General features: G+C 37.6%; 1 protein-coding gene across 8 annotated transcripts in view; it reads right to left on the minus strand.

Moving 5' to 3' along the window:
- Positions 1-100: 100 nt before the first annotated feature.
- KLHL24 (kelch like family member 24) overlaps positions 101-15,279 on the minus strand; it is a 28,427-nt gene continuing 13,248 nt past the window's right edge. For all 8 annotated transcript variants that reach the window (XM_080604899.1, XM_080604895.1, XM_080604900.1 and 5 more), the window contains 5 exons: positions 10,348-10,532; positions 9,233-9,351; positions 8,018-8,206; positions 7,394-7,582; positions 101-6,197 (listed from right to left, as the gene is read on the minus strand). In XM_080604899.1, the coding sequence (XP_080461025.1) occupies positions 5,997-6,197; positions 7,394-7,582; positions 8,018-8,206; positions 9,233-9,351; positions 10,348-10,532 (883 nt within the window). In that variant the 3' untranslated portion in view covers positions 101-5,996. The remainder of the gene's footprint in view (positions 6,198-7,393; positions 7,583-8,017; positions 8,207-9,232; positions 9,352-10,347; positions 10,533-15,279) is intronic.

The following is a 15,279-nucleotide window of genomic DNA, read 5'->3' on the forward strand; positions in this document are numbered from 1 at the left end:
GCAGAATCTAACAAAAGACCTAAGAAAAAGAGGAAGGAATTTCCTCTCTACACAACCAAGCCCCTCCCTGGATCTCAGACCTAAAATAAAACACAGTCAATTATTCAAAAGGCAAATGTTTATTAGGTACATTGAACTTAAAAAAAAACAACTTCCAAAGAATTATGCAAGAAATACATTTAAACGTAACAGGTAAATGTTATTGCGATTGCACTACATTACAAAGTCACTCTCCTACTGTCAGCACAATCTGAAGACATACACGCCGCAACGTTGCGCCGACTCTGGCACACCCCAAGCAGTCTGCACTTCTGGTTCAGACATCGTTTGTGCTGTACCAGATCATCCTTGAAGGCGAGATCAGCTCTTAGCAGAGCTTAAACCTTTTCCATTTCAGTTAATAAAGAAACTGGCAAGGAAAAACATGAACTGCTGTTTTTTCTTCAGTCAAATCAAAGCATGATTTCAAGTGAAGAGAATATCATCTGGATAAAAGTTCAGGAGGTAAACTTTCTTTCCATGGCCAAGTAGTTCCTATTCGTCCAAAGTGCTACAGGTACACCAAAAAGGGAACAACCCGCATAGGTCTAGCATTTACATAGATGAAATTAGTAATAGTATATTACATTCAAGTCTCTTGATTTTGCTTATTGCCGTGCTGCATCATATTATTGCTTTGTATTGTGTATATTGAACAAGACACAACTGACAAGTCAGTGTGTTCAGAAACAGAGAACTGTACATATCAAGGACAGGAAGTCAAAGACTGAACTCCAATCTGTTGTCACTAAGAAGTGCTGAAAACAGCAAAGAGAAAAAAACAAATTTCCCTAGATTAAATCTGCCATAGCACTGCAATAATGAAAGCATTCTAGGTGCATTCTAAGCAATAGCTTTAACCGTTCTTCTAACGAATGATTTATTTCTCTTAGAAGGACATCAACAGTCTGGACAGTAAGACCGATCCTAATAAACAGGAAGAATAATCCAAACTCTTTTTCACAACAGATAAAAATATAAGTGAATTCAAGGCACAGATATTTTTCAATATTAACGCACTATTTTCTTTGGAACTAATGATACAAAGGAAGCCATAATTACATTATCAACATGCTGTACACAGGGCCTTTTTATATGCCATACTCAGAACAGTTATCATAAAATGATCAAAAACTATTCACACACATGGATGTGCACACAAACATAGGAGTATAGACTAGAGCATTTCAGTAGAAAAAAATGTTCCTGTAGAGTTCTTAGTATTTTATCAAGGCTATATACTTTGAGTAACAAATGTATGCATAGCGTTAGTTATGGAAGAAGCTGACACAAGGACATGGTACAGAGAACACAACTGGTTTGGGGCCAGGAAGAGGCTGCTTACTGTTTTGTGGTAACACTCGCAGCGCTGACATGACCATGATAAACTGAATGACAGTGAGATGGATATTTATTAATGCCATATGAAATCATGTAACTTGTGGAAACTTGTATACTAGATACATAAATTAAAAAAAAAAATCACTGTTTGGCCCCCAATCAGATAGCAAATTTTTGCATAAAAAATCTCATCTTATAAAGATCCTACTTTATAGGACCTTTATATATGTATAGCCCAGATTTTTTAACCAGGCACAATGGAACATTTTCTTTGTACTTTCTTGTATTCACAGGTCTACATTCAGACAAAAACATTCACGTTGCCTCACAGTGATCACATTTTAATGCTCTTAAATTGGCTTTTGCCATCTTCAGGCATGGAATAAAAGATATACTTGTCCAGTTAGGCAAGTAGGAGAACTGAACCATCTCATTTCCTGAACATCACCTCTAGAAGCCCTTGACCAAGTATGCATCTTTATTTGAGTTAGGAGTCTCGACAAATAGTAATTTATTTTTTTTTAACCAACTGAGCTTCAGCATCTGGAATTGCGAGCTGAACATCCCAAATGTCTTGGTTCAGCAAACCCAGAAAATGCACAATCCCTCGTTTCCTCCTGCTGTTGTCCCCCACAAACTTCTCTGTGGTCTCTTTGGAGCTGGAGTTAAGTTCACAGCTCTACCTAGCCCCGACAAGGCGCAGCTCCAGCACACCCCTCTGCCTTGCCTGGGAGGGAAACTGAAAGCACAAGTGAGACTGCTTTCTTTTGTCCTTGCCCCTCAAATAAAACAAACACAGAATAAATTGAGCACTCATCTAAGATAAGGTGGTGAGCTCAGCTATTTGAGGAAGAAGCTGGAGCAGCCAGCAGTGCCCTTGCTCTCAAGCACAGGTGACCATCAAGCACAAGGTAATCAAAGCTTCCTCTGTGAGCCTGTCAAGGTGAGCACCACCTCCAGTTCCCGCGTCAACCGCCTCTCTCAGAGTCTTGCAGTGGTAAAAACCTCATTTATAAAGCTTGAATGAATTATCATAAAGGCCCATATCAGCATCATTTGCATTAAAGATATCCACGAAATGAGCAGCCTTTGATGAGAATTGCATGGGTAATTAATTAAAAACAAACAAGGACAACTGTGGATTCTTGCTGCTATAGCCCAGAAAGCACAGAGCTTAATCGACAAGATGTACATGAGGTTCATACTGTAAAATTAACTGTCTAGTAGTACATATGGAAGAGATCCCACAAGTTATGCCTTTTTAAGCAGTACTAAGAGGGGAGCCTACAGCTAAGCCAAATGATTATTAGGCAGCATTGTATGCTTGACAACTGAGAGATGAAGGGATGCAGCGGCTGTCCAAAAGCAGGCGGCCATGGGCTACACTGCAACACAATACTCAAGCTTTCCATACAGAGCCTTCTCAAAGCCAGGCCACAAGGCAAGATCACCTTTCTTCTCAGTTAACATCATATTGCTAAGAATAGAAGGATGTCTCATGAAGTTTCAAGCAGGAAGTAGTGGATAGCAAAATGGAGAAGGAAAACATTCACTCTAGTTTCTTTTTAAGAGTGAAACTTTTAACATTTATCTGTTTAGTGGAGTGAGATACTAGACAACTCTTGAATTTTGTTCTAGGTGTGACTTTGGAGACACCTGATCCCCTCTTCTTGTGCATGGTTAAGCTGAAATTACATCTTAAGCAGGTGGCCCTGCTTTGGTGGTGCCAACCTGTTACCATGCATGATGAAAGTCTTGATTATACTAAAAGACATTCAAAGTTTTCTCTCCTGGCTGAGAGGAAAACAAACAACAGAACATGCAAACAACACAATTTACTGCTCAACCACAAACTAATCAGCTAGAAAAGTCAGAATTTTAATCTTTGAATCCATCTACACCTGAATGAAATGCATCAGAGAACAGGTGACTCAGGAAAGCAATTTCCTGAATAAAGCATCCTTCTAGGAAAACAGTACATTTTCATTAAACCGAAGTTGAATTGTTCAATTCTAGCACATCTGAAAGTACTGTTCTAAACAGAGCAGGTTGTAAGTGAAAATTACTTAGATTCAAACCAAAGAACTTGTTTGTTTTGAGGAAATCACAGCATGAGTAACTGCCCTTTTAGCAATACTCCACACCTAACTGTTCAGCACTGAGTACAGGTTCAAGAACTGTAGCTGTAGAGGAAAACTTCTCTTTACATTTCTGCATTTACTGGTTCATTAAACACTTTCATTTTCAAAAATAGGTAACAGTACATAATTAAGAAATTTCAGTTTATAGCTGTATTTTCAAAACCAGAAAAAGCAGTATTTACATAGTGCAGTATTATAATCAGGTTAAAAGATACCTATACAGTGATGACACTGAATCAAGAATGTTTAAAAACAGTTTAGCATGACAATCAGCATCACACATCTTAATACAAACAAGAAGGAAATCAAAAGAAGGGAGAATATTTTTCAAACTGCATCTCTAATGAAGTGCTCCTATCATTTTTTACATTGTCATTTACAACAATAGCACAAACTATACAGTGTTAGTATATAACATCATTAATTGGGCAATTACAATTGCTATCAATGGACCTTATTCACAGGTACTGAAATAACCTTTTCAAAGTAACACTTGGCAAGCAGGCACAAGAAACTTAGAAAAGGATTAAATTTAAGTCTTACGTTACCAAATGGCTTCCTATTTAGGGCATTGTGAATGTGTGTTCTCAGGGACCCATTTCCTAATGACATCACTGATATGCAGAGATTTGTATTTTATCAATATTCTTAACATATACAAAGCAGCGTTTGGTATTCAGCCCAAAACTGTTATTTTTGTCCTTTCCTGAGGTTACAAGTTAATGCATCACAAAGTGCAGCTCCCAGTGCTCTTTAAAAGTCATGACCATATGTTACTGAAAATGACGACTCCCAATTTGGCATAGCTTCACTGAGGGTCAGAATTTCCATCTCATGAAAAAATACTCTGGGAAAACAGATGGTGAAGAGAGTCCAGTGGAACAAACGACGTTCCAGACATGGTGCTTGTTTTCACCCTCCTGAGCAAGCATGTAGACCAGAACCCTGAGGCCAGGGTGCCTCTGCAGGAGCCTTATGTTTTTCTCTGCCCTGGCACTGACCAATTTCCCTACTGGCTGCTGTCCTCAGAATTCCTTTGAAAGGGAGTTCCTGAGGTTTTTGGTAATTAATAGCAAACTGGTACATAGAAAGTACTATATATTTTCCAACTCTCAAGTGCTATTTCAGTTTTCAAGAACTTGTGCCTCAGTTGTATAACTGTATACTGGAACTATGAGACATAGTACACAAATATGAGGACTTTAAAGATTAAAGAAATACCTTTACTACAAAAAATCCAGGTTGAAATATAGGCACTTTCTAGGCTTCAAAATTAGCCAGACATGTTGTGTGGGAGTTACCCTCATATGGCTACATGGTCAGCTCCACAGCTCTTTTCTAGTGACATAAGGGACCTTTCCAGAACCTCTTCCATCTGTGGCCAAGCAGCTTATACAGTAGTCGAATTGAGCTAGAGTGATTGTCTGAAGAAAGGCCAAAAAATACTTGGTGGGTAACTCCACCATCTCTTCAGATGACAGATCTGGAAGACCAATTTGTAAGCTGTAGGGTACAACCTGAGTTCCTACATCTTCTACCAGGTAATTTATAATGCAATTCAAAAAAACAGTTGAATTCTGAGTTCTTTCCTTTATTCCTTGAGTAGTTTAGAGATGCTTCACATTGAGCAGAGAACAAACCCAGCAACTTTCTGGCTTCAGTCATATTATTCGGGACGTTAAAAACCGGGATTCCAAATCTGCTTCACAGATGCATACCTGCACCCCAGTAGTGGCTAGTTTTCCATGTCATGTAGCCTTGTATTTCTGACAAGCATTTAGTAACACTATGAATAAGGTCCATAGTGTTAAGGTATGCAATCAGCACTGTATGTTGCAGTGGCTCACAAAACCACCAAGATGTCACTGTTCTCCTTCAGAGGAAAGCATTTCTCAAGTATTCTAATATTTGTCCTATGTAGCTTAAATCATCCCGCCGTCCTCCCCCCCCCTTTTTTTTAAATCACAAATCATGCATGATCTTAAAATCTATTTGGTTAAGCCAAATAATCTGCTTGTAAGAATGCTTTGCGTATGTATTGTAATTAGACAAGCTTTTTCTTAACTGTAATTATTACTAGATGCTTCTTTGAAATTTATTTGCTACATATTTTTTCAATTAGCAGAACCTGAAACCTTGTAGGTATCGCTTCTTAGGACACAGGCACAAGTGCTTGTGAAGGCACTTTCCCCACAAAGCTTCCAAGATTTTAACTACTTAACACACATAGGGCAACATTTCTGATCACCAGTACAACATACTCTGGTAACTATACAGATTTGTAGACTAGTTTTAATTTTTAATTTAAATTAACCCCCTGCTTTTTTTTTTTTTTTAAAGGCACAGGATACACTTTTCATGACACTTAGGTAAGTAAAGGGCATTTTCCCACTTCAGGATTTAAAAACCTGTCTTGCAGCAGACCACTGGATTCAATCCTGCTATTTCCTCCTCCCCCCCAAGAAAAAAAAAAAATTACAGTTTAAAGCCTTTTTCATTATATCTATGAATCGTCACACAGCCGTGATACGATACTGGCCTGGGCATAGCTGCTACTCCTGTGATAATGCCTGTTGCAGGATCATAGCAAAGAATAGTGTCTGTGGCTTCACCATTTTCTCGTCTTCCACCAAGGATATAGATTTTTCCATTACACACAGACATGCCACAATTCTCCTGTTTCAAAATATACAAGTGAATACATGATTATTAAAAAAAAAAAACAAGATCTCAATTCCTGCACGTCTACCCCAGTAGAAGGACAGCATTGCAACTACCATTTGTAAACAGACTGTTTACGTTATTTCCTTCTAAAAAAAGAAGAGTAGAAAGTTCAGCAGTTGGAGAAAGCAGCAACACAATCCTACAGAAAGGGCTATTTCAGGTCCAAGCCTTCACTTTATGTAGCTCACCCAAGGGGTACAGTGGAATACAGCTGAATATCATACTCAGAGATGACCATTTAAATACCTGAGATAAGGAAAGGGGAAAGATAACAAAAGGTTTTCAGAAAAGGAACCACAGCAGGTACTATTAATGCAAAAAAAAAAAAAGAACAAGCACCTTGGAGGAGTAACAGATAAAGAGGGATGTGAACAGGGGACAGGATAAAAACATGACTAAGAAAGAATGAATAAGAAGTGACAACACTATGTCTTATTTGAGACAAAAAGTTAAGAGTTTTATTTTTTCCTTAAAACCAGGCATGGAAGAATAGTAAAACAGAGAACTGGGCAGAAAATATAAAGAAGAGAGGGAAAGAAAAAAAAACATCTTTGTCAAGGTAGGAACAGCAGAGGAGGTGTTTGGCAGATATTAAAGAACACAGGGAAAAGTCAAATCAACACACACACACACACACTGTACTACTGAAGGGACACTTTTATTTTTAAGCGCTGCTAAGCATTCCATAAATTGAAGTGATACAGCTCTCACTGCTTAAGTCAGATACTTCATGCTAAATAGTATTTTTTCCCCCACTGTAAACACATCCTTCAATGCTTTTTGTTGCATTGAAAGGCTTTAATCAACTAAAAGGAAATTACTATTTTCAATCTAAATTTAAAAAACCAACATGTAATAGAGCTTGACAGAGACCAGTTTCTAGACACTTAAATGTTATCCATCATACCGTTATACTGTCATCCAACAGTAACTGCTCTCAAACAAAGATTGGGCTGGCTAATTGACACTCAGATGAAATACTACTGGTTTAGAAACTCTTCTGTGAGGTTTTGGATTACATAGATGAAGTAGAATCAGAGATGCAATTTTGCCAGGGCTAAACAAGTCTCTACTCATTTCCTGTCAATATATTCACGTAAAAAAAAAAAATACCTTTCAGGCATCTACACCCTTTCAGTGTTTATTACCTGTCTGCTGAATGTATTCTGTACATGTATCCAGTAGTCCTCAACCGGATCATAGCAGTATATTGCCTTGGTAAGGCCACCAGCAACATAGATCAGATTGTTTAAAGACACAGCTGTAATGCACCTTTTCGCAATAGGGATAGTTGCACGGAGCAACCAAGAATTAGTATCAGGATCGTAAGATTGAACCTGAAAACAAACAGGCACATGGTATTAGAAGTCTAATTGAAATTATAACATGGCAGACCCACAGAGATTATAACAAGGGCAGAGAATCAATAACTCACCAAGAGAATGAAGTCAGTATTAATTCAATTCAGGTCCATATATCAATAACGTCTTTATATGCACTATATTTAACACCATTTTCCCAACACTTTGATTTAAGCATTCACACAGCTCACTTAATGCGTGAAGCCAGTGACAGTACCCACGACAGAGACCAAGTAATAGCACACTAATGAGACCAAGTAACAGCATACTAGCTAATGTTTTCTACTACATATTTTTGTACTGTAATCCCATCCTCCACTCAAACTGATTAAAACAGATCTCAGCATGATGTATTTTTAAACCAGCATTTCCCTTTACCGTGGATAGAAGATACAACCCCAGTTAACCAACCTTGTCAGAGCACGTGTTGTCATCAGGACCACCCCCGATCACAAACAGTTTGCCAACGCAGCTGGTGACTGCTGGAGAGCTCACAGCTTCTTTAAGGGGAGCCACCTCCGTCCATCGATTGGAAAATGAATCATAACACTCCACGCTGCTGAGGCGGTTTTGCCCATCATATCCTCCAACAACATATACCTACGCAGTGGTGAAAAGTATCATCATTTCTAGATTAGTTATTACATTTAAATATTCAATTAATTTAATGCTGCAGAAATCCTGATTTGTTAGATTTGTGAAGGGGTACTATTATAAAAAAATTATTTGTAGGCCATATTCCTTATAATAGTTAAGAACTCCCAGGAGAGTTTCTGTTCAGTCACATGTGGAAGAATACTGCAAACAGACATCTAAAGCGTAGCATTATAATAAAACACAGAAGCTTCCTATTTGAATGGCACTTGTAAGAGAAGGCATTTCTCTGCATTTCACTTGTTAAAGACTACATTCAGCAACAGCAAAAGTCCACCTGCACATATCTTTGCTTTTCTCTTTCTTCCCCACCTCCCTTGCTTACAAAAATATTCCTTCTCAGTTCAGAAACCTGCTTTCTTTCCTGTTACTTCTCTCATACTTAAGAAGCAGAGTTCATTATCATTTGTGTCTACCTTCTTTCCTCCACTTGATCCATTTCTAAAAAAACTACTCCAAGGGGCAACACACACACTTTCCCTAAGTTTAATTAATGGATTCAGTTGCTTTTATGTTAAGGCATATATGCCTTTAAAATACAGCAAAAATTTCTATCTTCTCATAGAAATATATTTAATATAAAATAGTAAATAAAAGAGCATAGAAATGGATAACAGAAAGTAGTACTGCTTTAAATAACTACACAAACTATTAAACTTTGAAAGCACTTTTGAAATGGACAAATCCTGACACATCTTTGCCTGCAAAGAAGCTGTTTCTTGGAGATCAGACAGTTCAATGAAAAGATCACAGAAGAACCGTTGACTAGTAACATGATTTTCATATCCATGGATAGTATCTGACTGATCAAGAGTACAGTTATTTTAAACATTATTTTATTTGAAAATATGAAATGATTTGATAGGGAGTGCAACAAAGTAAAACTAAATATGTACATGTGTGTTTTCGCCACTATTTTCTTATACACATAGAATATCACAGCTAAAGAAATTATAAATATACTTCTCTTACTTTACCAAGAAGCACAGCCATTTTATGACGCCATCTGCCTTTATTTAAGGAGGCAACTCTGATCCAAATGTTAAGCTGAGAGTTATAAATCCAAACATCCCGACTATTGATTCTTCCACCTTTAAGAACAAATATGTCAGTCTGAATAAATTCATGCTTGAATGAGAAAGGTCAACTCCCAACATGCCCCTCCATAGTGTGTAATGAAATTATATCCTGTTTCAGTGATAAAGATCTTTGTACTTGATTGGAAAATTCAGTTTCAGTGGATTTTAAAAAATAAAAAGATACAGTAACTTATTTTATGAGGAGTGGCTGAAGGAGCTGGAGTTGTTTAGCTTGGAGAAAAGGTGGCTCAGGGGAGATCTTACTGTATTTTACAATTACCTTAAAGGAAGTTGTAGTGAGGTGGGGATTGAGCTCTTCTCCCAAGCACCAAGCGATAAGCTGAGGGGAAATGGCCTTAAGTTGCACCAGGGGAGGTTTAGGTCAGATATTAGGAGAAATTTCTTTACTGAAAGGGTTGTGCAGCACTGGAATAGGCTGCCCAGGGAAGTGGTTGGTCACCATCCCTGGAGGTCTTCAAGAAACATGTAGATGTAGAACTTAATAGCATGGTTTAGTGGTGGACTTGTCAGTACTAGGTTAAAGGCTGGACTCAATGCTCTAGAGGTCTTTTCCAACCTGAATGATACTATGATTTTACTTCTGTGAACCATAACATGCTGATATCACACTAAAATGCATTCCAATCTCAAGAAATAATCTAATGGCTTTTTGCCCAGATTTCCTTCAGTATCACTACCTGGATGAGACATTCAAAACAGTTATCTTAAGGGTTTGTGCCTTATGACACATTCTTAGCTGTTACCCTCTATTTGATCCATGCATCCACCTTCTTCATTTAAGTTTTGCTCAAATGACAAAGTGAGACAGATTCTTTGCTTAAACTAACATATGGTACTTACTATCTAAATTAGCAGCTGTACCATAATATCTACCCTTCCTAAAAGGCTGAATGAGAGGTGTCCTAAAACACATTGCCCATTTTGCCATAAAAGGCTGGCATGAATATATCCTCAACTCAGGTGCCAGAAGTCAAAAGAATTATTCACCTGAAACAAGAATATCATTCCGCAGAGCACACACTGCATACTCAGACTTGGTAAACTCTGGAAGTTTAGCCAGTGACTTCCACTCTCCTGTTACAGGATCATAGCACTCGGTATACGGCAGGTTAAACCCTCCAACTCGTTCACAGCCTCCAACGACAACTATCACCTCTGAATAACCAGTTGATCTAAAAAAGTGAAAACAGAAAACTAAGATGTTATTTATTAGAACATGAAAGCCAAACAGCACTGTCTACAAAAACTGCTTAAAAAGTAATAACCAGAAAGCTTACTATTTGCTCCTATACCATCCCTCTCCTCTAACCTCCACCCCCCACCAAAATCAGTGACAGGTTTTCATTGCTTCCTCTTGTCTCATTATATGAGATGTTACCACACAGACCTTTTTTTTTTTTGCATACATGGAGTCACACTGCACAGTAGTCTAGTAAAAAAAAATCTCAAAAATTAAAAATACAGAAAGCCCATAGTCTAATAGGTGCATAGAGATATCAGAAAAATGTTCGAGGTCTTAGACAATTAGGTGAGTAACCTGTTGCAAAACTGTAATTATCTATTCTTCACACTAAAACCAGTCCCCGTTCCCATCAAATGTTATGAAATTAATAGCACTTCACATTGTTCAAGTATTACACAATTTAAAACACCTCTAAAATGTTTAGGTTATTTCCTGGAGAAGGAAGAAAACTGAAGGCAGAGTCACCAAAATAAAGAGGAGAGAAAAAAATCCTAGAAACATTGCAGTTTAAAAAAAGGCACCACCAATATAAAAAGCATAGTGACAGACTGAGACATTAAGGAATGATAAAACAAAAATTCACCCCTAAAATGAGCACTAGAACTTGGTGAAAAGTTTAGCATTAGACAGTCTGCAGTATATACAAATAAGCTTTTAAAATTGTTTCGTGCTCTTTTTCTCCTACTAGCCTGATCCTTCTGCATTATACCTATTCCATGTTCACAGTAATAGAAACTCATTGTATTTTAATCCACATTTGAATGTACCAGTCATCTTCCACATACAAATCAAATTATTACTCAATTTAATTGTTAAAACCTATAACTTACTAGCATTTCTCAAAATCCACTCTTTTCAGGGTTTTTTAAAAAGAGTTCTGCACTGATAGTTATTTCAAGGGCCGTTGTCTACTAACCAAGTATAACAATGCAACACTGACTTGATTTTTAGTAAGCCTTATTGTTGTCCTGTGCTTTCTTTTAACTTTGATCTCCAAATGAATAGAGAACTCATTTGTATCGTTGCTGAGGACTGCAGTCCTCTCAAAAAATTGCCCTTTGATTGTATTTGAGATAAGTCTTATGATCCGTATCCAAATTTCCTAATATGTGAACTTATACACATACTAGTTTATAAAACCTGATGACATTTCCCCCATTTTGAAGCATCAAGAACAAAACTAGCTCTTATCACCACACATCATAAGTTACGTTTAACTTCCTTCTCCAAATATTTTACATAAAGACAATAATAAATGAAAATGCACTATAAGATTACGTAGTGAAGATCTGTAACAGAGGAAGCACACTTACGCACCTGAACTAGTCAGAAGAAACACTCTTCAGCTGCTCAGCTTTGAAGTGACACAGGTTCCTGGTTTCTATGTATTTACTGTTACTGTTTTTAAGAGGAACGACTCTGAAAAGAATCTCTCAAAGAGTAAGAGAGGGGAACTTTCTGTGCCAGCAAAGTATTACCCAGAAAAAGAAAAGAGCTTTCTCAAGAGCAAGATATTTGTCTCATAATTTGCCTAGAGGCAAGCCCAAACATATCAACTAACTGCACATACAGAAAATGTTTGTTCGTTGATTACTTTTTAGACTAGAACCAAGGCTTTGCCTTAATGAAAAGCTTACTGTGCTGGACTGGCAATCTTTATTTAAAATTAAATGAAAAACTTTGATTGGATAGGGCTCTTTATGAATTGCAATGAGAGTTTTACTATTTAAAGGAACTATTAGTTCAGTAGAATATTTTAAATCCACAGGAAAAGTAGTGTTTCCTCAAATTTTTATTACCTACATAGCCATATAATTACTTCAGTTAAGAAGTAAATTTTTTCTCTGTTACTTCTTGAAGGAGTCTTGTGCTGTAGAGGTTTTAAAGTTAGTTCAAAACCCTTCTAGTAGATGACAGAGGACGCATCAATTAAAAAGAGTGTGGGGGGGAATACACACAAAGAACATACATGCAACATCTAATTCCAGAAAAGAACTAATGGTATATATGAATGGAGATTAGAAGCTGTCATTCCCAGAGAAGACATGATCTCAGCCAGCAGTACAAGAAGCCCTCCTTGTAGCACTCAAAGGTAACAGTGAGAGCAGAGTACCAGAGGTGAGCTAAAACAGGCACTTAAGAGATTCCAGAAGAGACCCTGTGGTTAATTAGAGGCCAAATAATGGAAGAGTGGAAGACAGATAACAGAATATCATAATCCAGGACATCACAAAAAGAGGTTTCCGAGGGGGTCCTGAGCTGTATGCAGACTTTTAGCCTAGATGACAATGCTAACCATCAGTGTGTTAGCTGGACTGAAGAACCTTCAGTAATTCAAAGAGATTCCATTCAAAAACATTTTAAGCTCAGGAGGTAAGTTACAAGGTTTTTAAGTTACTACATTTTCTCCTGTTAATTCACTTGTGTAGCAAATGGGATGACAAATGTAAAGTGAAATAAAGTCACCTCCTTGGAGAAAAAAATAAGGAATTACATTAAAACTTTTCTAAAAGCAGCCAAAAAGAATGTGTTAAGATGTATAAATGTAGTAACACCTAACCTGTTAAAGTGAACATTCATGCCATCAGACATCTTTAAAGGAGCTGTTTGATTAAAGAACTCAAGGGTATATGAAAATCTGAAGATAATTTGAGCCATGCAGAATAAGAGCCTGTTTTGTTTTGTATATGGAAAATCACTGTTGCTCACTGCTTCACCTTGGCTTGGAGATTTGCTGTACCCTGCTGGCTGCGCTGCACAAGAGAGACTTGAAAAGAGTGAGACAACCTCAAGATGTCACTGTCATTGCAGGAATGTAACTGAAAAGAACTTCAGAAAGACCTTGTGTGTTTGTCAACAATGCCTAGTGGCATACAACATTAAAAGAGTGAGCAGGTTACCCCATGTTTTAAACTTCTGTTTACCTCAGGTTAACTCTTTAGTAGCTTAAAAAAAAAGAAAGTTAACCAAAAATGCAGTCTACACTGTCCTCCTAAAAAGAAATGTGTAGAACCCACTTTATCCATAATTGCATATATACCCATACAAGGAATCACAATTTCTGTAAGTTTCAGTAAAAACATTGGTTTGGAAGCTTCTGATCCTGCACAGTTTTGTTTTAGAAAGGGTTCATATATTAAAAAAGTATTTAGAGGAAGTCAAGAAAGAAAAAACCTTCCCAGTGTCCTCTCCTCCCTAAAACCCCAAGAAACACCCAGAAAAGGTGTGATGAGAACATCAGCAAAAGGGGACCTGGTAACTGTTTTACAACAGGATCTCTTTTTGCTATAGGCAACCGAAACAAATAGACAACAGAAACAAACGACAAAGAACTATTTCATGAATGTAATATAGAAAAGGGGGAAAAAATCCTGCTGGGAGGCCGGCCAGTTTCTCTTTGTAAATTACTTCTCTCATTCCTGCCTACTCAAATTCAGCATGGCTTATTAAGTCCAGCAGTGAAAACACAGACACCCATCCCAAAATCACCTGTATTAGACAAGGAATTTAATTTACAGATGGGAATGCCATGGTGAGAGAAAGGTTTTGGGTCTAAGCAAAGGTGCTTTGTTGTTTATCAAAGTGAATAATAAACTTACAAACACCACAAGATGCAGCCCCCTCTCCAATTCACAAAACAAGGTCTTTGGTCTAAGCTCTCAGATCACCACACCTCCCCCCCCTGTCAGGACCAAGCTCAGGGAAGGCTTCTGAAACTCGTATTCACCGGTTTCCAACCTGCAGTAAACCAAAAGCCTCCAGACCCTCCATGGCACTGTACAGCTTTGAAAGCCAGACAGCAGGGCTGCAAGGAGTTCAAGAGGAATTACTTCTCTCACAGCAGGATTCACGACTGGAAAGCCACTAATGGGACAACTGGTTTCCAGATGTTTTTTTCCCCTATAGGAAGGCCTATAACACATGCCAAAAAAATTAAGGTTTCCTGCACAGTCACTGCACAGCAACCACGTATGACTAAGAATAAGAATAAACAAAGAGGAGTAACTCCTAACACAACCTAACTGTTTGTCTAGACTAGAATATTGCATCACCTCAGTACAGCACATGAGGTTAAAACTGCAATTTAAATCAGCTGGAGTTAAATGTCACGTCAACTACCACGTAGAGGTAAAGCTTTTACTGGGAAAGTTCTCTTTGGGGCAGGGGGAGGATCATCACCACCACTGAGCATAAATGCCAGGTATGGTCTTCCTCTTGCAAATTCAGTCACCATTTGCATTTTTGTGACACACAGTAATACTGGATTATTCAAATGTCATGGAATAAGTATGAAGTATTTCATGAACTGTTTTGTAATTCTTTAAAAATGAAAGATACAGTTTCTTTATAGTTAAGAACCTCTTGTTCTGTTGTCTACTGCAATTTTTTAATACTACTCCATTCGTAAAGCATTCTGCGATGCAACATGTTCTGTATACGTATCCTCATCCATATCCTTTATAGCACACCGTGCACTTACTTAACTGTTATAAAAAGAAAGAAGGCTGGGAAATGGAATTGTTTACTTGCTACAGCATAGTAAGCTGTTTTCAAGATGCTACCACTGTATGAAATAACTAAAGATCACATCCAGCAAACATTAACGTTCAGAAAATATTTTACTTACAAGGTCAAATAGCTTAACTTACCCGAGTGGTCATTTACTCCATAGCAAC

Source organism: Anser brachyrhynchus (assembly GCF_964034855.1).
Source record: "Anser brachyrhynchus genome assembly, chromosome: 9".
Taxonomy (NCBI): domain Eukaryota; kingdom Metazoa; phylum Chordata; class Aves; order Anseriformes; family Anatidae; genus Anser; species Anser brachyrhynchus.